We start from the raw sequence: 20,380 nt of genomic DNA, 5'->3' as shown, positions 1-20,380 counted from the left end.
CAACATGTCGTTGATGACCTGACTCCGGTTTCCCAAAAGCATCTTAAGTCTAAGTTCCTCGTTAGAACCTTGGTAGGAGCATTGTTAAATCTCGGAGCTCTTTCCCAAAACCATCGATATTAAAGTTGCAATATGTAACTTTTTGGGAGACTTGACCAAAATTACATAGAAATGTGAGTTATAGATCTGTTACACGTCGAAAGCAAGTCTAAGAAGCGGTATATCTGTTCTATGTGCGATATTTCTATGCTTCATGTTCTTAAGTTCTGTTTTTGCATCATTTACCCTCGGTTTTGTACACCAGCTTACAATACTATATTTTTGGTTATTGATGGTACAATGAATGCATTGCTTATTTTGTCACAAACTGAAATTAGGCAAACTAGTAGGACTTTAGCAACCAGGAAATGGCTGAGTGATTTCTGCACATTACACCCTTAGCGTTGCTTTTGAAAACGTTCGTAATCTAATGTCCGCTTCAGACCACTCGTAGAATGGCTAAATGCATCGTTAGATGCTTTTTTGCCGTCCCGCATCACTTAATACATAGAAGATCTCTGCCATAACATAAAATCACATGGTTAATCCGTCTCGCTGTGACCGCGATGTCAGAACAGTGGACTACAAATACAAAAGTTGCCAATGTATTTGTAATTGATAAAAACAAGTATAAAAAGATGCTTAAAATAAAAACTAAAATGACTGCATTAAAATAAACAGCAAGCTATAGGCCCATTTCAATCATATTGAAATATATTTAATGTTCAATAAATTGAATTCTATTTTGATACTTGTAGGCTAGTCTGTAATTTGTCTCAATGTATTTCATGATGTGTAGCCTAATGATGTGCCAAATTGGTGATAATGCATTTTTATAGGCTAAGCATTAGAATAAGCCACCTCAATATTAGCAGCCATATGTTGTAATATCTCTGAGCCGATCCGTCGTCAGTATTTTGAAATCAATTTAATGGGGGGGGGGGGGGTTCTACTAAGCTAACATATGGAATTGTGGTCATACCATGGAATATTTAGCTATTTTATGACCCCTTAAGGTATCAACATATTTTGGATGAAACAGAATCTGGCCTTACAGCTAATAGCCCATGGAAACATTTTGCTTCAAACATGGATAAACAGATCGTACAAAAAAATCTAAAGTTGCTACTGTGTCTGTCCTAAATCTGAGAGAAAAGAAAGGTCAAGTATTTAACCCCTTATTTTAGGGACTAAACCATCTCCATATACAGTACATTCAGAAAGTAAATCAGACCCCTTGACTTTTTCCACATTGTTACGTTACAGCCTTATTCTAAAAATGATGAAATACTTTTTTCCCCCTCATCAATCTACACACAATACCCCATAATGACAAATCAAAAACAGGATATATACATTTTTGCCAACCCCCCCCTGAAATATTACATTTACATTAGTATTCAGACCCTTTACTCAGTACTTTGTTGAAGCACCTTTGGCTGCGATTACAGCCTCGAGGCTTCTTGGGTTTGATGCTACAAGCTTGGCACACCTGTATTGTGGGGAGTTTCTCAAATTCTTCTCTGCAGATCCTCTCAAGCTCTGTCAGGTTGGATGGGGAGCGTCGCTGCACTGCTATTTTCAGGTCTCTCCAGAGATGTTCGATCGGGTTCAAGTCCGGGCTCTGGCTGGGCCACTCAACGACATTCAGAGACTTGTCCCGAAGCCACTCCTGCGTTGTCTTGGCTGTGTGCTTAGGGTCGTTGTCCTGTTGGAAGGTGAACCTTCACCCAAGACTGAGGTCCTGAGCACTCTGGAGCAGGTTTTCATCAAGGATCTCTGTACTTTGCTCCGTTCATCTTTCCCTCTATCCTGACTAGTCTCCCAGTCACTGCTGCTGAAAAACATCAGCCACCATGCTTCGCCATAGGGATGGTGCCCGATTTATTCCAGATGTGACACTTGGCATTCAGGACAAAGAGTTCAATCTTGGTTTCATCAGACCAGAGAATATTGTTTCTCATGGTCTGAGAGTCCTTAATAAGGTGCCTTTAAGCAAACTCCAAGTGGGCTGTCATGTGCCTTTTACTGAGGAGTTGCTTCCGTCTGGCCACTCTACCATAAAGGCCTGATTGGTGGAGTGCTCCAGAGATGGTTGTCCCTCTGGAAGGCTGTCCAATCTCCACAGAGGAACTTTGGAGCTTTGCCAGAGTGACCATTGGGTTCTTGGTCACCTCCCTGACCAAGACCTTTCTCCCCTGATTGCTCAGTTTGGCCAGGCGGCCAGCTCTAAGAAGAGTCTTGGTAGTCCACTGTGTTCTTGATGACCGTCAATGCTGCAGACACTTTTTGGTTCCCTTCCCCAGATCTGTGCCTCGACACAATCCTGTCTCGGAGCTCTACGGACAATTCCTTTGACCTCATGGCTTGGTTTTTGCTCTGACATGCACTGTCAACTGTGGGGCCTTACAGTGAGGGGAAAAAGTATTTGATCCCCTGCTGATTTTGTACGTTTGCCCACTGACAAAGAAATGATCAGTCTATAATTTTAATGGTAGGTTTATTTGAACAGTGAAAGACAGAACAACAAAAAAATCCAGAAAAACATGTAAAAAATGTTATTAAATGATTTGCATTTTAATGAGGGAAATAAGTATTTGACCCCTCTGCAAAACATGACTTAGTACTTGGTGGCAAAACCCTTGTTGGCAATCACAGAGGTCAGACGTTTCTTGTAGTTGGCCACCAGGTTTGCACACATCTCAGGAGGGATTTTGTCCCACTCCTCTTTGCAGATCTTCTCCAAGTCATTAAGGTTGAGGCTGACGTTTGGCAACTCGAACCTTCAGCTCCCTCCACAGATTTTCTATCGGATTAAGGTCTGGAGACTGGCTAGGCCACTCCAGGACCTTAATGTGCTTCTTCTTGAGCCACTCCTTTGTTGCCTTGGCTGTGTGTTTTGGGTCATTGTCATGCTGGAATACCCATCCACGACCCATTTTCAATGCCCTGGCTGAGGGAAGGAGGTTCTCACCCAAGATTTGACGGTACATGGCCCCGTCCATCATTCCTTTGATGTGGTGAAGTTGTCCTGTCCCCTTAGCAGAAAAACACCCCCAAAGCATAATGTTTCCACCTCCATGTTTGACGGTGGGGATGGTGTTCTTGGGGTCATAGGCAGCATTCCTCCTCCTCCAAACACGGCGAGTTGAGTTGATGCCAAAGAGCTCCATTTTGGTCTCATCTGACCACAACACTTTCACCCAGTTGTCCTCTGAATCATTCAGATGTTCATTGGCAAACTTCAGACGGGCATGTATATGTGCTTTCTTGAGCAGGGGGACCTTGCGGGCGCTACAGGATTTCAGTCCTTCACGGCGTAGTGTGTTACCAATTGTTTTCTTGGTGACTATGGTCCCAGCTGCCTTGAGATCATTGACAAGATCCTCCCGTGTAGTTCTGGGCTGATTCCTCACCGTTCTCATGATCATTGCATCTCCACGAGGTGAGATCTTGTATGGAGCCCCAGGCCGAGGGAGATTGACAGTTCTTTTGTGTTTCTTCCATTTGCAAATAATCGCACCAACTGTTGTCACCTTCTCACCAAGCTGCTTGGCGATGGTCTTGTAGCCCATTCCAGCCTTGTGTAGGTCTGCAATCTTGTCCCTGACATCCTTGGAGAGCTCTTTGGTCTTGGCCATGGTGGAGAGTTTGGAATCTGATTGATTGATTGCTTCTGAGGACAGGTGTCTTTTATACAGGTAACAAACTGAGATTAGGAGCACTCCCTTTAAGAGTGTGCTCCTAATCTCAGCTCGTTACCTGTATAAAAGACACCTGGGAGCCAGAAATCTTTCTGATTGAGAGGGGGTCAAATACTTATTTCCCTCATTAAAATGCAAATCAATTTATAACATTTTTGACATGCGTTTTTCTGGAATTTTTTGTTATTCTGTCTCTCACTGTTCAAATAAACCTACCATTAAAATTATAGACTGATCATTTCTTTGTCAGTGGGCAAACGTACAAAATCAGCAGGGGATCAAATACTTTTTCCCTCACTGTATATAGACAGGAACCTTATGTGTGCCTTTCCAAAACATGTCCAATCAATTGAATTTACCACAGGTGGACTGGAATCAAGTTGTAGAAACATGAAGGACGATCAATCGAAGCAGGATTTACCTAAGCTCAATGCCGAGTCTCATAGCAAAGGGTCTGAATAGCTTTGTAAATAAGGTATCTGTTTTTAACAGAATAAATGTGAAAACATTTCTATCCTGTGTTCGTGAGAGTCTCATCTTTTCATAGAGGGGTTATTATAGTTTGTAGGTTCGGACGCTACAGACGTTTTCGTGAGAAGACCGATTTACGGGATGTCTCATGGTCTGTCTGACAAACACCGCTCTAGCTCTGCAACCATTCACTGCAGATGGGGAAGGGTGACATTTGCGGATGCAGTGAAGTGAGACAGCCCGTGCAGCAAAAAAAACATCTCTAGCCTATACTGACGAATTTATGGCAATTGTTTTATGCTAATTAGATGTCAGTGGCGGCGCTGACATCGACTCTAGGGGGTAAAGGAAAGATTTCAATGGCAAAAGCTGAACCGAGAGCAACGCTCCCCTTCTTTTGATCCTATCAGCTCCAACAACGCACTTAGCGACTGTTCTCTCTGTATAGGCCTGACAAGGCGTATACAATAAGTGTACTGGACAATTTATTGGTGCCTCTGCATTATCATTATTAATGACAAGAATTGTATTTATTTATCAGACATTTAATTGATCATTTACAATAGGCCAGTATAGCCGAAAAATGTATCAACAAGGACACTCATGAGGAATAAAGGTGAGAAACAATAGTGAGACATTATTTGACATAAATGATTAAAGCCATAAGCCTAATATAGGCACCCGGCCGCCCTACAATGTGCAGGACCCCATTGATTCGCACAATTTAACACTCATCTCCAATCCGAATGCTTAAAAAAAATTAAAAAAAAGTGACATATCATGTAAAATTAATTAATTAGTGTTTAGGAAATGCAACCAACTACAGAGATTGATGGGGAGGAGAGCGGGAGAGGAGGGGTACCCATATACCCCGCTTCAATCAAGCAGGCTTCAGTCACCCTCAAGATTGCAGCGGGAGACAAATCCAGCTATGGCCTCCTCCTAGTCAGGCCTCTCACACTGGGCATACAGGGGTCCTGGGATGGACAGCTCCTAGTCAGGCCTCTCACACTGGGCATACAGGGTCCTGGGATGGACAGCTCCTAGTCAGGCCTCTCGATGATCCCTCTGCAAGCCTACGGAGTCAACGCAATTGCTTCACACGCTCCATATGGAGCAAAATGACCTCCAGCAGGCCACAAATGTGCATGTGTCTGCTCAAACGGTCAGAAACAGACTCAATGAGGGTGGTATGAGGGCCCGACGTCCACAGGTGGGGGTTGTGCTTACAGCCCAACACCGTGCAGGACGTTTGGCATTTGCCAGAGAACACCAAGATTGGCAAATTCGCCACTGACGCACTGTGCTCTTCACAGATGAAAGCAGGTTCACACTGAGCACATGTGACAGACGTGACAGAGTCTGGAGATGCCGTGGAGAACGTTCTGCTGCCTGCAACATCCTCCAGCATGACCGGTTTGGCGGTGGGTCAGTCATGGTGTGGAATTTCTTTGGGGGGCCGCACAGCCCTCCATGTGCTCGCCAGAGGTAGCCTGACTGCCATTAGGTACCGAGATGAGATCCTCAGACCCCTTGTGAGACCATATGCTGATGCGGTTGGCCCTTATGTTCCTCCTAATGCAAGACAATGCTAGACCTCATGTGGCTGGAGTGTGTCAGCAGTTCTTGCAAGAGGAAGGCATTGATGCTATGGACTGGCCCGCCCGTTCCCCAGACCTGAATCCAATTGAGCACATCTGGGACATCATGTCTCGCTCCATCTACCAACGCCACGCTGCACCACAGACTGTCCAGGAGTTGGCAGATGCTTTAGTCCAGGTCTGGGAGGAGATCCCTCAGGAGACCATCCGCCACCTCATCAGGAGCATGCCCAGGTGTTGTAGGGAGGTCATACAGGCACGTGGAGGCCACACACACTACTGAGCCTCATTTTGACTTGTTTTAAGGACATTACATCAAAGTTGGATCAGCCTGTAGTGTGGTTTTCCACTTTAATTTTGAGTGTGACTCCAAATCCAGACCTCCATGGGTTGATAAATTGGATTTCCATTGATTATTTTTGTGTGATTTTGTTGTCAGCACATTCAACTATGTAAAGAAAAAAGTATTTAATAAGATTATTTCATTCATTCAGATCTAGGATGTGTTATTTTAGTGTTCCCTTTATTTTTTTGAGCAGTGTATGTCAGTCACAAATGACGATATCTAATCTTTGCCAAACACATTCCAGGTAGTGTGTGTCACTGTGGATACTGGATAGTTAGTCCTGCTGCTACAATGGCTAATTATTAATATAATTAATCTGATACTGATAAGTAATATTATGCAATAATGTTGTGGCTCAGCATAGCTATCTCCCTTGGAGAATAGAACTGCTTCAGTGAATATTCCAACCCACACACAACCATCAGCCCACCTCGAGCAGTATATTAAGCAGGATATCACACCCAGACCATAGCCCTGAGCGCGCTGCGCAGCTCTCCCGGGATCAGCCCACAGAGAGAAGCACGAGATTCCACTACACTTAACTTTATAGAGCAGTGGTCACCAACCGGTCGATCTCCAAACATTTCTGTAAAAAAGCCAACGATAAAGGCTTGTGTTCCTATTTATTTTTTTATTCAGCTCAGGCTGTTGGCGGTAGGTGCACCCAATTCAGCTGCCCTGCGTGCCAGGTAGGCCAACTGTTGCCAGTTTGAACCATTTCATCTGTCTGAAGGTACAAACTCTGCCTTCCCGGCAGGTCCAGAGTGCAAATCCAGTGCACTATAAGGCTTACCACTGGCCTGCAGTAACGTAGCAGGCATAAAAGATTGCTACAGCAAAGTTGATACTGCCAGTGCGACACGAGTTTCCCAATCAGCTGGAAGAAGGTGTCCCTTTTTGGTCGTTGTCAGTGGAGGAAATGGAGAGCAGAGGGAGGATGAAAGGCGGACCCTCAGTCTGCTGCTCTCTCCTTCCGCTGAGACTGACCATCAGATGCCAGGCACCATCAGCCCAGTAATAGCAAAATAAAAAGCTAATTATTTAAAATGTATGCTCACTCAGCTGTGCCTCAAGTAATAAAACAACAGATCTATTACCAGTGTGATCATAAAGCCTACCTCACTGTTTTATAGTTTGCCCTTTTAATACCATCAACATTTCCCAATACTGTGGCACTTGTGATTGAATCAACACAATATTAGCCACATTCAATGCAACATAGCCAAATAAAACGAACTATGCAAGAGATTTTGTTGTAGGCAGAACACATCAGAGTAGGATTCTATTGCATTGACACGCACTACTCAGCCCGGACTCTACACAGACCGGTGCAGCAAACACAATCAGAGCTGGAGCAGGTCTACATGCAAATAGACCATTGCCATATATTGATCTGTGCCATTTTCTTTCAACTGGACTGGAATTACAGCATGAGCAGTCGTGAGTAGATGAGCTTGTTTTGAGATCAAAGCGAGAGCTGCATGTAGCCACAAATGTACATTTTGTTCATATGTTTTGCTAGTTAGTGAGTTATTAGCCCACTTATAGATTATTTGTAGTCAGCAATAGGGGAGTCAATGCTTCCTACAAGAGCACAAAACTTGTACATTCCTAGGCATCTTTGAAAAGCGAGTCAGGTAAAGAGCTTTTTTGTCTTAAAGGGGCAGTGTTGTATTTTGAGACAGGCTTGAATAAGCGAAGCCAATAGGCAGAGGGTAGCATTATTTGTCTGATTCCCTGTAATACTATTATGGGAATAATAATGCATTTATTTTGTAAAGTGGTTTCTTGCATCAACAACATTTTCAGTCACCTCTTAGTCTGAAGGACAAGTGATTAAACAGGTTCATGTCAAGCCCTGCATGTTTCTTTCTAAAGTGTGGAATGTAGGCCTACATTGAACACCACACACTGGCTGCTACTGTAGGCTGAATGATAGAACAGCTATTTCCATGTTAAAATGTTAAGGGATGTATTTTCTCCATTGGTTTTGATGGTAGGCCATTCTGGTAGGCCTACATTGTGATCAAATAGCCACAGTAGCCCTCTATGGCCACCGTTAAAACGGCAAATTAAAAGTGGGTACAGCCTCAGTGTTCACAGTAAACATACGCTGGAAGTTGCACCGAATTGTCACAATGTTCAAGTTTGCGCTCAGTAGACCAGACATTTTTAAGGGAAAGTTGGTCCCCAGACACACAATCATCCAACCACATTCCAGACATCCAAGTCAAGTGCCCCGAAGTGGGTTGAAAGAGTTAAATTCAGTACCAGTCAATTCAAGACATTTTGTATAGAGAAATACTTACATTTAAGGACATGTTTAACTGTCACTTCTAGATCTGTTAGTTTCATCCCTGAATTCACTTGAAGTGATTCGTAGTCTAGGACATGGTTTCCCAAACTCAGTCCTGGGGCCCCGTTTAGTTTTTCCCTAGCACTACACAGCTGACTTAAATAACCAACTCTTCATCAAGCTTTCATTATCTGAATCAGCTGTGTAGTGCTTGGGCAAAAGCACCCCGGGGGGCGGCAAGTGGAGAGAGTTTGGGAAACCCTGGTTTAGGAGGCTACATTTTAATGCCAACTATGGAGGTGTCCATTACCGTGCCCTTGTCCTGCAGGCACATCATGAGGGTGCACACGTCCCCTGTGGCTTGGTGGTTGACGATGACCATGGCTTCCTCTTCAGAAAGGGGCCTTACATCGTCGCCCCATTCCATCACTGGAGAAGACGCAACACAAATGAAGTTAGTGGACACATCAGTGACTGCACTTCACATTACTTCAGAGGATTCATAGCTAGGCATACATCATATCAAACATCTAACAGCAAACCACAACTTGTAGGCCTACATTTTAGTACAAAATGGATCAGAGTTGTCTTCTCAAGCTGGGAAAAGACCAGTTCAAATTAGACTATGTGTAATCACATTATCCAAAAATAGCTTTCCTTTTGAAAGCCCCAGTGTCAGAGAGCGATAAGCCCTATGTTGCGCTGAAAGAACACACAACCATAACACGACATTGGAAAGCAACTGAACACTAAAGAGGTACTCTTGACATTCAGCAAATTCTATACTAATCTTGGAGAGAATGTTTCGCCATTAAGTCAATGCCTAAAAACACCACACCACTTCGGTTTCAAAATGGACATGGGCCAGTCTTTAGCATTGATGCTCATTAAAGTAGTGGGCTCCATTCTATCCTGGCTGACTTACATTGGCACACTACTCAAGAGATTGCCAAAGAGACTTCATCATTAAGCGCGCAAACATGGTGGGTGACAACAATAGGACTTCCACATAATAAACAGACAAGCTTAATTTGTTATTTAACTCAATCGGACAAGGCTGAGTATTAATAACAGTAGAGCTACCCCTCTGGAGACCTGGGAGACTTTTGGGGTATCGCTAAAGAGCTGAAGCGACAGAGTTGGACAAATCAATGGAAGATTGTGAGTGAATCCCCATGGTTCTGGGAGGCTCTTGCTGACTGAGGGCCTATGTAATGCTAATGCTAGCAGGCTTAGGGGTGCCTAGCTAGAATTTACTGTTCTGTGGGAAGGCTAGGTTGGTGGAGTGTGCCGAGTTACATTTTCAAGGGATTACTGGCCAAATGAGTCCCAAGAAGTGGACTATGCTACTGGGACTTGCCGATGAAACAACAGAATATGGCTTAGCTATGGCATGCAAGACCAAAAAATGTTAAAAAAATTATAATAAACAACTCACTGGTAGCTGGGTTAGCATTGTAGAGCAAATGTGAATAGAAAATACAAATATAAACGTATGATTGCCCACACAATGTGGAAATTTGCCTTCATGGCGTCATTGCCATCAAACAGTATAAAACACTGATGGCATGACAAACATGACGTCTGTAAGTCATTGAGATCGTCCCTTTTAGTCTTCACGATGACAAGACAGAAAATGTTTGGCCACCGGTAAGATCTCTTTAGGCTGTTGCTTGGAGATGGCATCTGATCTATATGCAGCAGCCCTGAGGAAACCTTTCATCGATTGTTCCATTCTCTCATCATAATGATGAATACCCAATGAAAACATTATTAACGGTCAAGTTAGCACAGTCCTACGATTACATGCTTGAGTTACCCTGTTGAAAAAGGGCACAAGTGATCGCTCACTCCTGAAACGAATTGTAGGAAATGGTGTGTTTATCAAGTGTCAAATCAATAGATTTTTGGCAGATTTCCAATTGCAATATTAACATGAAGACAACAGCTAGCAGGTATAAGATACACAGACATATGAAATCCAACCCTACTACTGTTTAAATAACATTATGTACAGCCTAGGCTAACCATAACAGTATCACACCAAAAATACAAAGAAAGGATGAGAGTTGTGAGTCCTGTACATTTGGCAGCACACTCAACAAAGTGTACAGGATCTGGTTGCAGGCTGGTTTCATGGTAGGAATAATGACAAGCAAAATGGAAGCAACTCTGTCACCACCATCATCGAACTATACTCAGCATATGGGCTGCTTTGTTACTCAGAAAACTAAGCTAGCCCATCGATCAAAATTCATGCCAACTTCAGGCGAACATGCTTCGTCCATGCCTCATCCCATTCAGATACCATGTTGACTTGGATTACAAAAACAATTACAGTAATCTTAAATGAACTGACTGACTGAGAAATGATCTGACAAATTAACAAGCAAAGTTGAAAGTGTGGGAGTGCTTGGACGCCCATACAAAGAAAAAATGTTCGGCTTGCTACTTTGTCAACCCTGGTGAATTTCAATGATACAAAGGCCTCCGATCAACACGGCTTCTGTGGAGATGTTTCACTCATTGATTGTCTCAAGAGGGTTTTGTTGGGGGGAATTAGCCCTTTGAGTGCCCATGACACAGCAAGGTCAGGACCCATTCCCTGAAGAGGGGCAAGGATGCATCAGAAAAGGAGCCTGGTGGAAAGAGAAAGGCCTGATTAGAAGCCATTGTTATTCACCAGAGATTTGGGGCTCTCAAGCGGTAGCGATTCACAATGTCCAACAGTGTTCAATGACATGGCCAAGTTTTCCAAATGATGGAGCTAAGACAGTGTCTCTCACATGACTTTAGGCCTATCCCCACAAAAAGACACACAATGTCAAATTTAGGGAGCAGCACATCTCAGATATCAAATGAAAAAACGTAAGTGTAAAAGTGTCACTGTGGCTTCTGTGCTGGTAGTTAGGCCTATTTACATGTCAGGCTACTGCTCGCCTTTCCGTTTGTCATTTTCATATTCAAATACACATACAACTGTTCCATTGTACATATAACTGAGCATGTGACATCACGGCGGGGAATTAACTTGATGGTCCACCAGCAACTGTTGCAGGTAGATAAAAAAAAATGAAAATATATATTTAAGCCACTTTTTTACCATTATTACACTACAAATTACAAATAACAGATGAGCATGCTTTGTAATGTTTCTAAAACAAGAAATATATTACTAGTAAGAATAAGTAATGTGGTATATAACTCAATTCAATACAAATTGTGTGACCGGAGTCTTTTAAACAATGTATCTTAAAATAAATAATTTAGATACAATAGACGTAAAGCAGTGAACAGTTCTACAAATGAACATCAAGAATCAGCAAAGCGTCTGCCACAAAATGCTGATTCATACAGCTTAGGCTGGTTATAATTAAAGATCAGGGCGTTATGCTGAAAGTTTTTACAAGGAGTACATAAGTTGAAATTTAGGAGCACACAAATAAATGAAGGAGCACAATGAACATGTTAATGATAATGAATGAAAGATTTTTGGATTGTTCCATCCTCAATCAAGCACAATGTGCCCCCAAATATTTGAGTCCTTAGTAGAGATAAAAATGTTCTGCTACCCCTTTAAGGTGTTGGCCGTTACCCGTTAACGGGGCACTCCATGTCTGTCAGATATGATAATCTCCATGTCCCTTGAATAGCAGCAGACAATTGCAGGAAACTTAAACTAATATTTAAAAACAACAGTGTGTGAACAAAACAATGTAACTGGCCAAGAAACACAAGGACAAAGTCACAATTTAGTAGCCTTTCGGGTTAAACAGACCAACTTCTAAATTTGTGTTTGGATTAAACATTTTTAAAAAATACAACAATCACAAATGCTCTGTGACCACCTGCCAATGTCGCTGGTGAAATAGACATTTTGGCCAATGCCAAAACCTACCCGCATTTGGCGGGTGTTAATTACCCATCCTGTGTGACATCTTCAACATCTTTTGTCAATATCAGCTCAATAGCAGCTCAATAGCAGTCAGGTTTATCTAGTCTACTTATCATGCAAAACAAAAAAAGTATAAGGGGGAAAAAGCTACTTATTTGCCAGCCTCAATTCATTCCCACCTCAGGAAAGACATCCTAATCCCCATTAGAATAGAAATCGAGAGCAAGCAGTATGACACAATGACAGAGCTCCTTCACTCTTGGGGGCCCCAAGTCCCCCAAAAGGGTTGATGAAGGTCACGCAGCCATACCTCCATCATTGAGCGGCAGGTAGCCTAGTGGTTAGAGCGTTGGACTAGTAACCGAAAGGTTGCAAGATCGAATCCCCGAGCTGACAAGGTAAAAATATGTCGTTCTGCCCCTGAACAGGGCAGTTAACCCACTGTTCCTATGCAGTCATTGAAAATAAGAATTTGTTCTTAACTGACTTGCCTAGTTAAATAAAGGTAAATAAAAATTGAGTGCGGATGTCCTCCATTGTGTGGAGGAATAGGTGATATGAGAGACAGATCATCTACAACAGGGCTGTCATGGATCATTCATTAGGGAAACGGCCCGGCAGCATGATAGTTGAGGGAAAAGTAACGTTTTTAATCCATTAACGGGGGTCTGACAAATTGTGTTCCGTTGACCTTGTCACCCCCCGCTTTCCTCTAGCTCTCTCAGGGAGAGTGGTGATTTTGCAAGACACTCAAACCTCCTCTCCAGTATATTAACATGGGCGCATGCTCATCTTCTTTCAGTAAGGCTGCAGAAGAGGCATCATTATGCAATTTCCTGTGACTCACTTCCTGTGTCAGGGTATTAGAAGTATGCAGTCAGTAACACTTAAAAATAGAAATAGCCCATGACCCCAAAAAATATTGGAAAATCAAATGACTGCTTTGACTTCAATACAAATACTCTTTCGCTCATGCATTAAAAAAAAATACTGTAATTGCTTGATGCCTTTACCCCTAAGGTGATCATTTTTCAATCGTTTGTATGAATTAACATGGGGGCTATCAGACAGAATTTGTGCAAAGTAGAGTGGGTCAATGTTCATAGTTACAGGACAGGACAATGCAGCCAACTCTTGTGATGAATAAATAGGACTCGAGTCCAAAATCAGGTCAGGATCACCACGTCCTGCTACAGATTAAATACGGCCAATTGTCACCAGCCCAGGAAATACCAAGGCAATTCATGTAAAGTCCATGTTTCTAAATAATGGTTTTAATTTCAACCTAATACAGGCTACTAGAGCTCGCTTGTTCACAACATTACAATTCATCTATTGGGATAAAAATACTGTAACAGATTTGTCAAATGAATATGCAGAAATAAAAAGCAGCATGGCCAAATTACATTAATCAGGAAGACTTTCACAATACTACAGAACAACCAACGTGACCAAAGAACAGAAGGTCAACATTTCTAATCATGAGTCTCAAGGCACATAGTATATGATCTTCTAGCATTCTATTCTAGTGGGATAAAAAAAAAAAAAGGCAATAAATCACTGCATGCCACTGTTCTGTGAGGCTGAAATCTGATCATACGCCCTCAGCTAAGATCATTTTAAGTCTTTAGAGCAAGTATATGATCTTCTAGCATTCTATTCTAGTGGGATAAAAAAAAAAAAAAAGGCAATAAATCACTGCATGCCACTGTTCTGTGAGGCTGAAATCTGATCATACGCCCTCAGCTAAGATCATTTTAAGTCTTTAGAGCAAGTATTATCTTTAAATCTTTTCCACTGGACCAGCCAGTCATTGGCTGCGCTGTTAGTGGCAACCCAACCCCACCCGTCTCGGCCTACAGGGGCAACCTTGTGCACTTCAGTTAAAAATAACAACCCAATGTCTATATGCCAGGACAAATTAGCTACCGTAAATTCCGGACTATAAGCCGCAACTTTTTTCCCAGCTTTGAACCTCGCGGCTTAAACAATGACGTGGCTAATATATGGATTTTTCCCGCTTTCAAATGTTTTCTCTCCAAAAAAAAAAAACATTCTGTGACGTGCTCAGTTTTTTGGCGGCATGAAGCTTTCATTAGACCAATGAAATTGCCGAACGGGTTAAGGTCAAACAACCTTTTTGGTTTACTGTTTCGATTAAATCAAGCGCTTTCAAACTTCCCATCATTCTGATTACGGTAGTCATTTTGTCACCCTCATCATGGCAAAGACACGGAGAAATGCATATGATGCAGCTTTCAAGTTGAAGGCGATTGATCTGGCTGTTGGAAAAGGAAATAGAGCTGCTGCACGGGAGCTTGGTCTTAATGAGTCGATGATAAGACGTTGGAAACAGCAGCGTGAGGAATTGACTCAGTGCAAAAAGACAACTAAAGCTTACTGCTAAGTTTTTATTTTTTGTTACAAGCCGTGTTTCGTTAAAGCCTATTTATTTTTGTTACAAGCCGTGTTTCGTTAAAGCCTGTGTAAAGTTCATTTGTTTCAATGTACCAGTAGGCACCTGCGGCTTATAGACATGTGCGGCATATTTATGTTAAAAATAATATATATTTTTTAATTCAGTGGGTGCGGCTTATATTCAGGTGCGCTTCATATTCCGGAAATGACGGTAGTTAAAATTGCCATAAACGTTTTATGCTTTTTGACCTGTCCCCAAATTAATATAATTGGTTCAGAGTTTTTGATATTTTAACCTGCGTGTCCTGATCGTATCTGGTGTGGGTGAACAAAATCAACTTGCCGAAGACCGCGTACGGTCTGGTCAGCATGTCATTCACAAGTGATAATGTATAATTCACAAGTGATAGGCTAATATTGTCACCCATCAGACGATTCTTGATTTAATCTCGTCTTTACATATATTATTTAGTATATGTGTGAAATTTGTTTTGATTTAGAAAGGACCATTATCATGCATCTGTCTGAAAACAGGCAGAGGGAAAAAATACATGTCACCTATTTACCGTAAATTCCGGACTATAGCAACTTTTTTCCCACGCTTTGAACTTCGCGGCTTAAACAATGACGCGGCTAATATATGGATTTTTCCCGCTTTCAAATTTGTGGGTCCTGACAGCGTGGAGCATTGTCAAAAAATCCACTATCATCAACGGGTTTCGAAAGGCTGGACTGCTGCGTGTTGAAGAGGGCTCAGCGGGGGATTTGCCTCCGGATGAAAGTGACGAGAGCGACAATGAAAACGATCCAATATCGGATGAAGCAATTCTGAGGCTATTCAACTCCGACACCGAAGGAGAGGACTTCAGTGGTTTTAGTGCGCAGAAGGAGGAAGATGGTGACCAATAACTTTCTTGGTAGGCTACTGTTTACTGCCAATTTTTTATTTTTTGATACAAGCCGTGTTTCGTTAAAGCCTATTTATTTTTGTTACAAGCCGTGCTTCGTTAAAGCCTATTTATTTTTGTTACAAGCCCTGTTTCGTTAAAGCCTGTGTAAAGTTCATTTGTTTCAATGTGCTGGTAGGCACCTGCGGCTTATAGACATGTGCGGCTTATTTATGTTCAAAATAATACTTTTTTTTAAATTCAGTGGGTGCGGCTTATATTCAGGTGCGTTAATAGTCCGTAAATTACGGTACTTAAATAGCAAATGGAGGACGTTTTTCCCGTGGTTAATTTCCATGCCAGCCAGGTAGGCTATACTCCTGTTGTAAAGATAAGCAATGTGCTTAATATTAGGAAAGTTGAGAAATAAATATAGTAGGCCTAGCCCATATAATGCTTTTTACTAGAGGCCATCACTCTGTTTTCTTGCGCAATTGCATAGCCTATAGAAATGTTGAGAACATGAGCTCATGGGCTCTCATGAAGTGTTTGATAAGATTTTCGATGACATTTGCATTGATGTCAGAGTGATACGAGGGACAATAGAGTGCCGAGTTAACATATACAGGGTATGGTTGGAAAGGTTTCAACTCCTCAAGTTGAGCAGAGCAGACACTACTAAAACAAATTTACCAATGAACATTCATAATGGCTAAGGCTATTTGTCTCATGCGTTATGTTACTACGTATCGCTAGCAGCATTTTAGTCAAATAAAGATTGTTATACTAGCTAGTCTGATATAAATGTGCAATAAGCATAAAACAATTAAGGAATTGGCAACTCATCTGAACAAAGTGGACAGGCTAGCATGCAGTTCAAAACAGTTGGAGATGGACAGAAGGTTGCGTTCATAACAATTCAACTGTTCTACCTTGTTAGCTGAATCCAAAGCTAATTAAATTATACCTAGATCCAAGTTGGCTAAACTAGAAATATAAATATTAGCTGGCTACTAACTAGCATGTGTGCTTGTGCTTGAGAGATTGTTTATGAGACCAGTGATCATTTTCTAGAATGGCTGCTACATTATTAGTGAATGTGCATTATGCATGGTTCTGGTTACATTTGTAACAAAAAGTACAATTTTATAAAAACAGACCTGAATGCCAGATCAGTGATTATAGCAAAAAAAAAAAAACAGGTACAACTATTTTGAGAAAATAATGAAATTACAAGTGAGTCGTATGGTTGTGGAAGGAATATATTCAGCCTCGGTATGATTACACAAGCCCTGAATTCATAAAATAATTGCTGACTGTTTTAAATGCAGTGGATTTGACCTTTAATTGTACAACAAAGCTTATTAAGAGAAAGCATTAAAATGATATACATACACACACACGCAGTCAAAAGTTTGGACACACCTACTCATTCAATGGTTTTCCTACATTGCATGTAGTTACCAAAAGTGTTAAACAAATCAAAATATATTTTATGATATTCTTCAAAGTAGCCACCCTTTGCCTTGATGACAGCTTTGCACACTCTTGACATTCTCTCAACCAGCTTCTAAGTAGATGCAGCGGAATGCTTCTAAGTAGATGCAGCGGTCTAAGGCACTGCATCTCAGTGTTAGAGGCATAACTACAGACACCCTGGTTTGAATCCAGGCTGTATCACAACCGGACGTGATTGGGAGTCCCATAGGTGGGCACAAAATTGGCCTATTGACTGACCTTCATGTCTTAAAGTAATGATGGACTGTCGTTTCTCTCTGCTTAATTGAGCTGTTCTTGCCATAAGGACTTGGGTCTTTTACCAAATCTTCTGTATTGCCACCCCTTTATTGTCACAACACAACTGATTGGCTCAAACGCATTAAGGAAAGAAATTCCACAAATGAACATTTAACAAGGCATACCTGTTAATTGAAATGCATTCCAGGTGATGACCTCATGAAGCTGGTTGAGAGAATGCCAAGAGTGTGCAAAGCTGTAATCAATACAAAGGGTGGCTATTTTGAAGAATCTCAAATATATTTTGATTCGTTTAATACTTTTTACGATTAATTAGGGTCGATTTCAAGTTTTCATAACAATTGTAAATTGGTATTTTTGGACGCCGATTTTTTTTTGAATATATATATATATATATATATATATATTTTTTTTTAGACCTTTATTTAACTAGGCAAGTCAGTTAAGAACACATTCTTATTTTCAATGACGGCCTAGGAACGGTGGGTTAACTGCCTTGTTCAGGGGCAGAATGACAGATTTTTACCTTGTCATCTCAGGGATTCAATCTGCAACCTTACGGTTAACTAGTCCAACGCTCTAACCACCTGCTTTACATTGCACTCCACGAGGTTACGCGAATGCAGTAAGAAGCTAAGGTAAGTTGCTAGCTAGCATTAAACTTATCTTATAAAAAACAATCAATCAATCATAATCACTAGTTAACTACACATGGTTGATGATATTACTAGTTTATCTAGCCTGTCCTGCGTTGCATATAATCACTTAGGTACACGTTGCTCCAACCATAAACATCAATGCCTTTCTTAAAATCAAAACACAAGTATATATTTTTAAACCTGCATATTTAGTTAATATTGCCTGCTAACATGAATTTCTTTTAACTAGGGAAAATGTGTCACTTCTCTTGCAAACAGAGTCAGGGTAGTCAGGGTATATGCAGCAGTTTGGGCCGCCTGGCTCGTTGCGAACGGCAAAGACTATTTCTTCCTAACAAAGACAGCCGACTTCGCCAAACGGGGATGATTTAACAAAAGCGCATTTGCGAAAAAAGCACAATCGTTGCACGACTGTACCTAACCATAAACATCAATGCCTTTCTTAAAATCAATACACAGAAGTATATATTTTTAAACCTGCATATTTAGCTAAAAGAAATCCAGGTTAGCAGGCAATATTAACCAGGTGAAATTGTGTCATTTTGCGTTCATTGCACGCAGTCAGGGTATATACAACAGTTTGGGCCGCCTGGCTCGTTGCGAACTAATTTGCCAGAATTTTACGTAATTATGACATAACACTGAAGGTTGTGCAATGTAACAGGAATAACGTTTTGTTTTCGAGACGATAGTTTCCGGATTCGACCATATTAATGACCTAAGGCTCGTATTTCTGTGTGTTATTGTGTTATAATTAAGTCTGATTTGATAGAGCAGTCTGACTGAGCGATGGTAGGCACCAGCAGGCTCGTAAGCATTCATTCAAAATAGCACTTTCGTGCGTTTTGCCAGCAGCCCTTCGCAATGCATTGCGCTGTTTATGACTTCAAGCCTGTCAACTCCCAAGATTAGGCTGGTGTAACCGATATGAAATGGCTAGCTAGTTGGCCGGGTGCGCGCTAATAGCGTTTCAAACGTCACTCGCTCTGAGACTTGGAGTAGTTTTTCCCCCTTCCTCTACGTGGGTAACGCTGCTTCGAGGGTGGCTGTTGTCGATGTGTTCCTGGTTCGAGCCCAGGTAGGAGCGAGGAGAGGGACGGAAGCTATACTGTTACACTGGCAATACTAAAGTGCCTATAAGAACATCCAATAGTCAAAGGTATATGAAATACAAATCGTATAGAGAGAAATAGTCCTATAATAACTACAACCTAAAACATCTTACCTGGGAATATTGAAGACTCATGTTAAAAGGAACCACCAGCTTTCATATGTTCTCATGTTCTGAGCAAGGAACTTAAACGTTAGCTTTTTTACATGGCACATATTGCACTTTTACTTTCTTCTCCAACACTTTGTTTTTGCATTATTTAAACCAAATAGAACATGTTTCATTATTTATTTGAGGCTAAATTGATTTTATTGATGTATTATATTAAGTTAAAATAAGTGTTCATTCAGTACTGTTGTAATTGTCATTATTACAAAAAAATAAATATATATATTTTTAAACTAACAAAAGAAAAAAAAAAAAGAAAAAGAAAAAAAAAATAATAAAAAAAAAAAATAAAAAAAATCGGCCGGTATTGGCTTTTTTTTGGGTCATCCAATAATCAGTATCGGCACGGAAAAAAAATCATAATCGGCCGAGCTCTAGTTACCACATGATTCCATATGTGTTATTTCATAGTTTTGATGTCTTCACTATTATTCTACAATGTAGAAAATAGTACAAATAAAGAAAAACCCTTGAATGAGTAGGTGTGTCAAACTTTTGACTGGTTCTCTCTGTGTGTGCAAATATATATATATATATATATATATATGAATTACCAATCAGTTTGAAAAAAGGCCATATCAGAGCCCTTACTAGGTCACCTGTCTCAGCCTACTACGGCAGGGGCTCCCAAACTTTCTCACTCAGGCCCCCCTTCTAGCATTGGGGAACATCCCACGCCATGTCTATTTCTGCACATTTGTATGAATTAACATGGGGGCTATTACAGACAGAATTTGTGCAAAGTAGAGTGGGTCAATGTTCATAGTTACAGGACAGGACAATGCAGCCAACTCTTGTGATGAATAAATAGGACTCGAGTCCAAAATCAGGTCAGGATCACCACGTCCTGCTACAGATTAAATACGGCCAATTGTCACCAGCCCAGGCATGCAGAGTTCATGTAAAATCCACGTTGCTAAACAAATGAGTTTTAATTTCAGTCTAATATAGGCTTCACAACAAGCAAGCTCTAAAAATAATGGCTGACAACAGGTCAGATTTGTCAAAAGAATACGCAAAAATACAA

The 20,380-nt window shown here is 41.2% G+C and overlaps 1 protein-coding gene across 1 annotated transcript in view; it reads right to left on the bottom strand.

Moving 5' to 3' along the window:
- Positions 1-20,380, bottom strand: part of lpgat1 (lysophosphatidylglycerol acyltransferase 1) — a 95,100-nt gene that overhangs the window by 44,716 nt on the left and 30,004 nt on the right. The window contains exon 3 of the mRNA XM_029734131.1: positions 8,768-8,886. Within this exon, the coding sequence (XP_029589991.1) occupies positions 8,768-8,886 (119 nt within the window). The remainder of the gene's footprint in view (positions 1-8,767; positions 8,887-20,380) is intronic.

Source organism: Salmo trutta, chromosome 35 (genome assembly GCF_901001165.1).
Source record: "Salmo trutta chromosome 35, fSalTru1.1, whole genome shotgun sequence".
Classification (NCBI taxonomy): domain Eukaryota; kingdom Metazoa; phylum Chordata; class Actinopteri; order Salmoniformes; family Salmonidae; genus Salmo; species Salmo trutta.
Note: the sequence above shows the minus strand (reverse complement) of the source record. Positions and strands in the feature narration are given on the sequence as shown.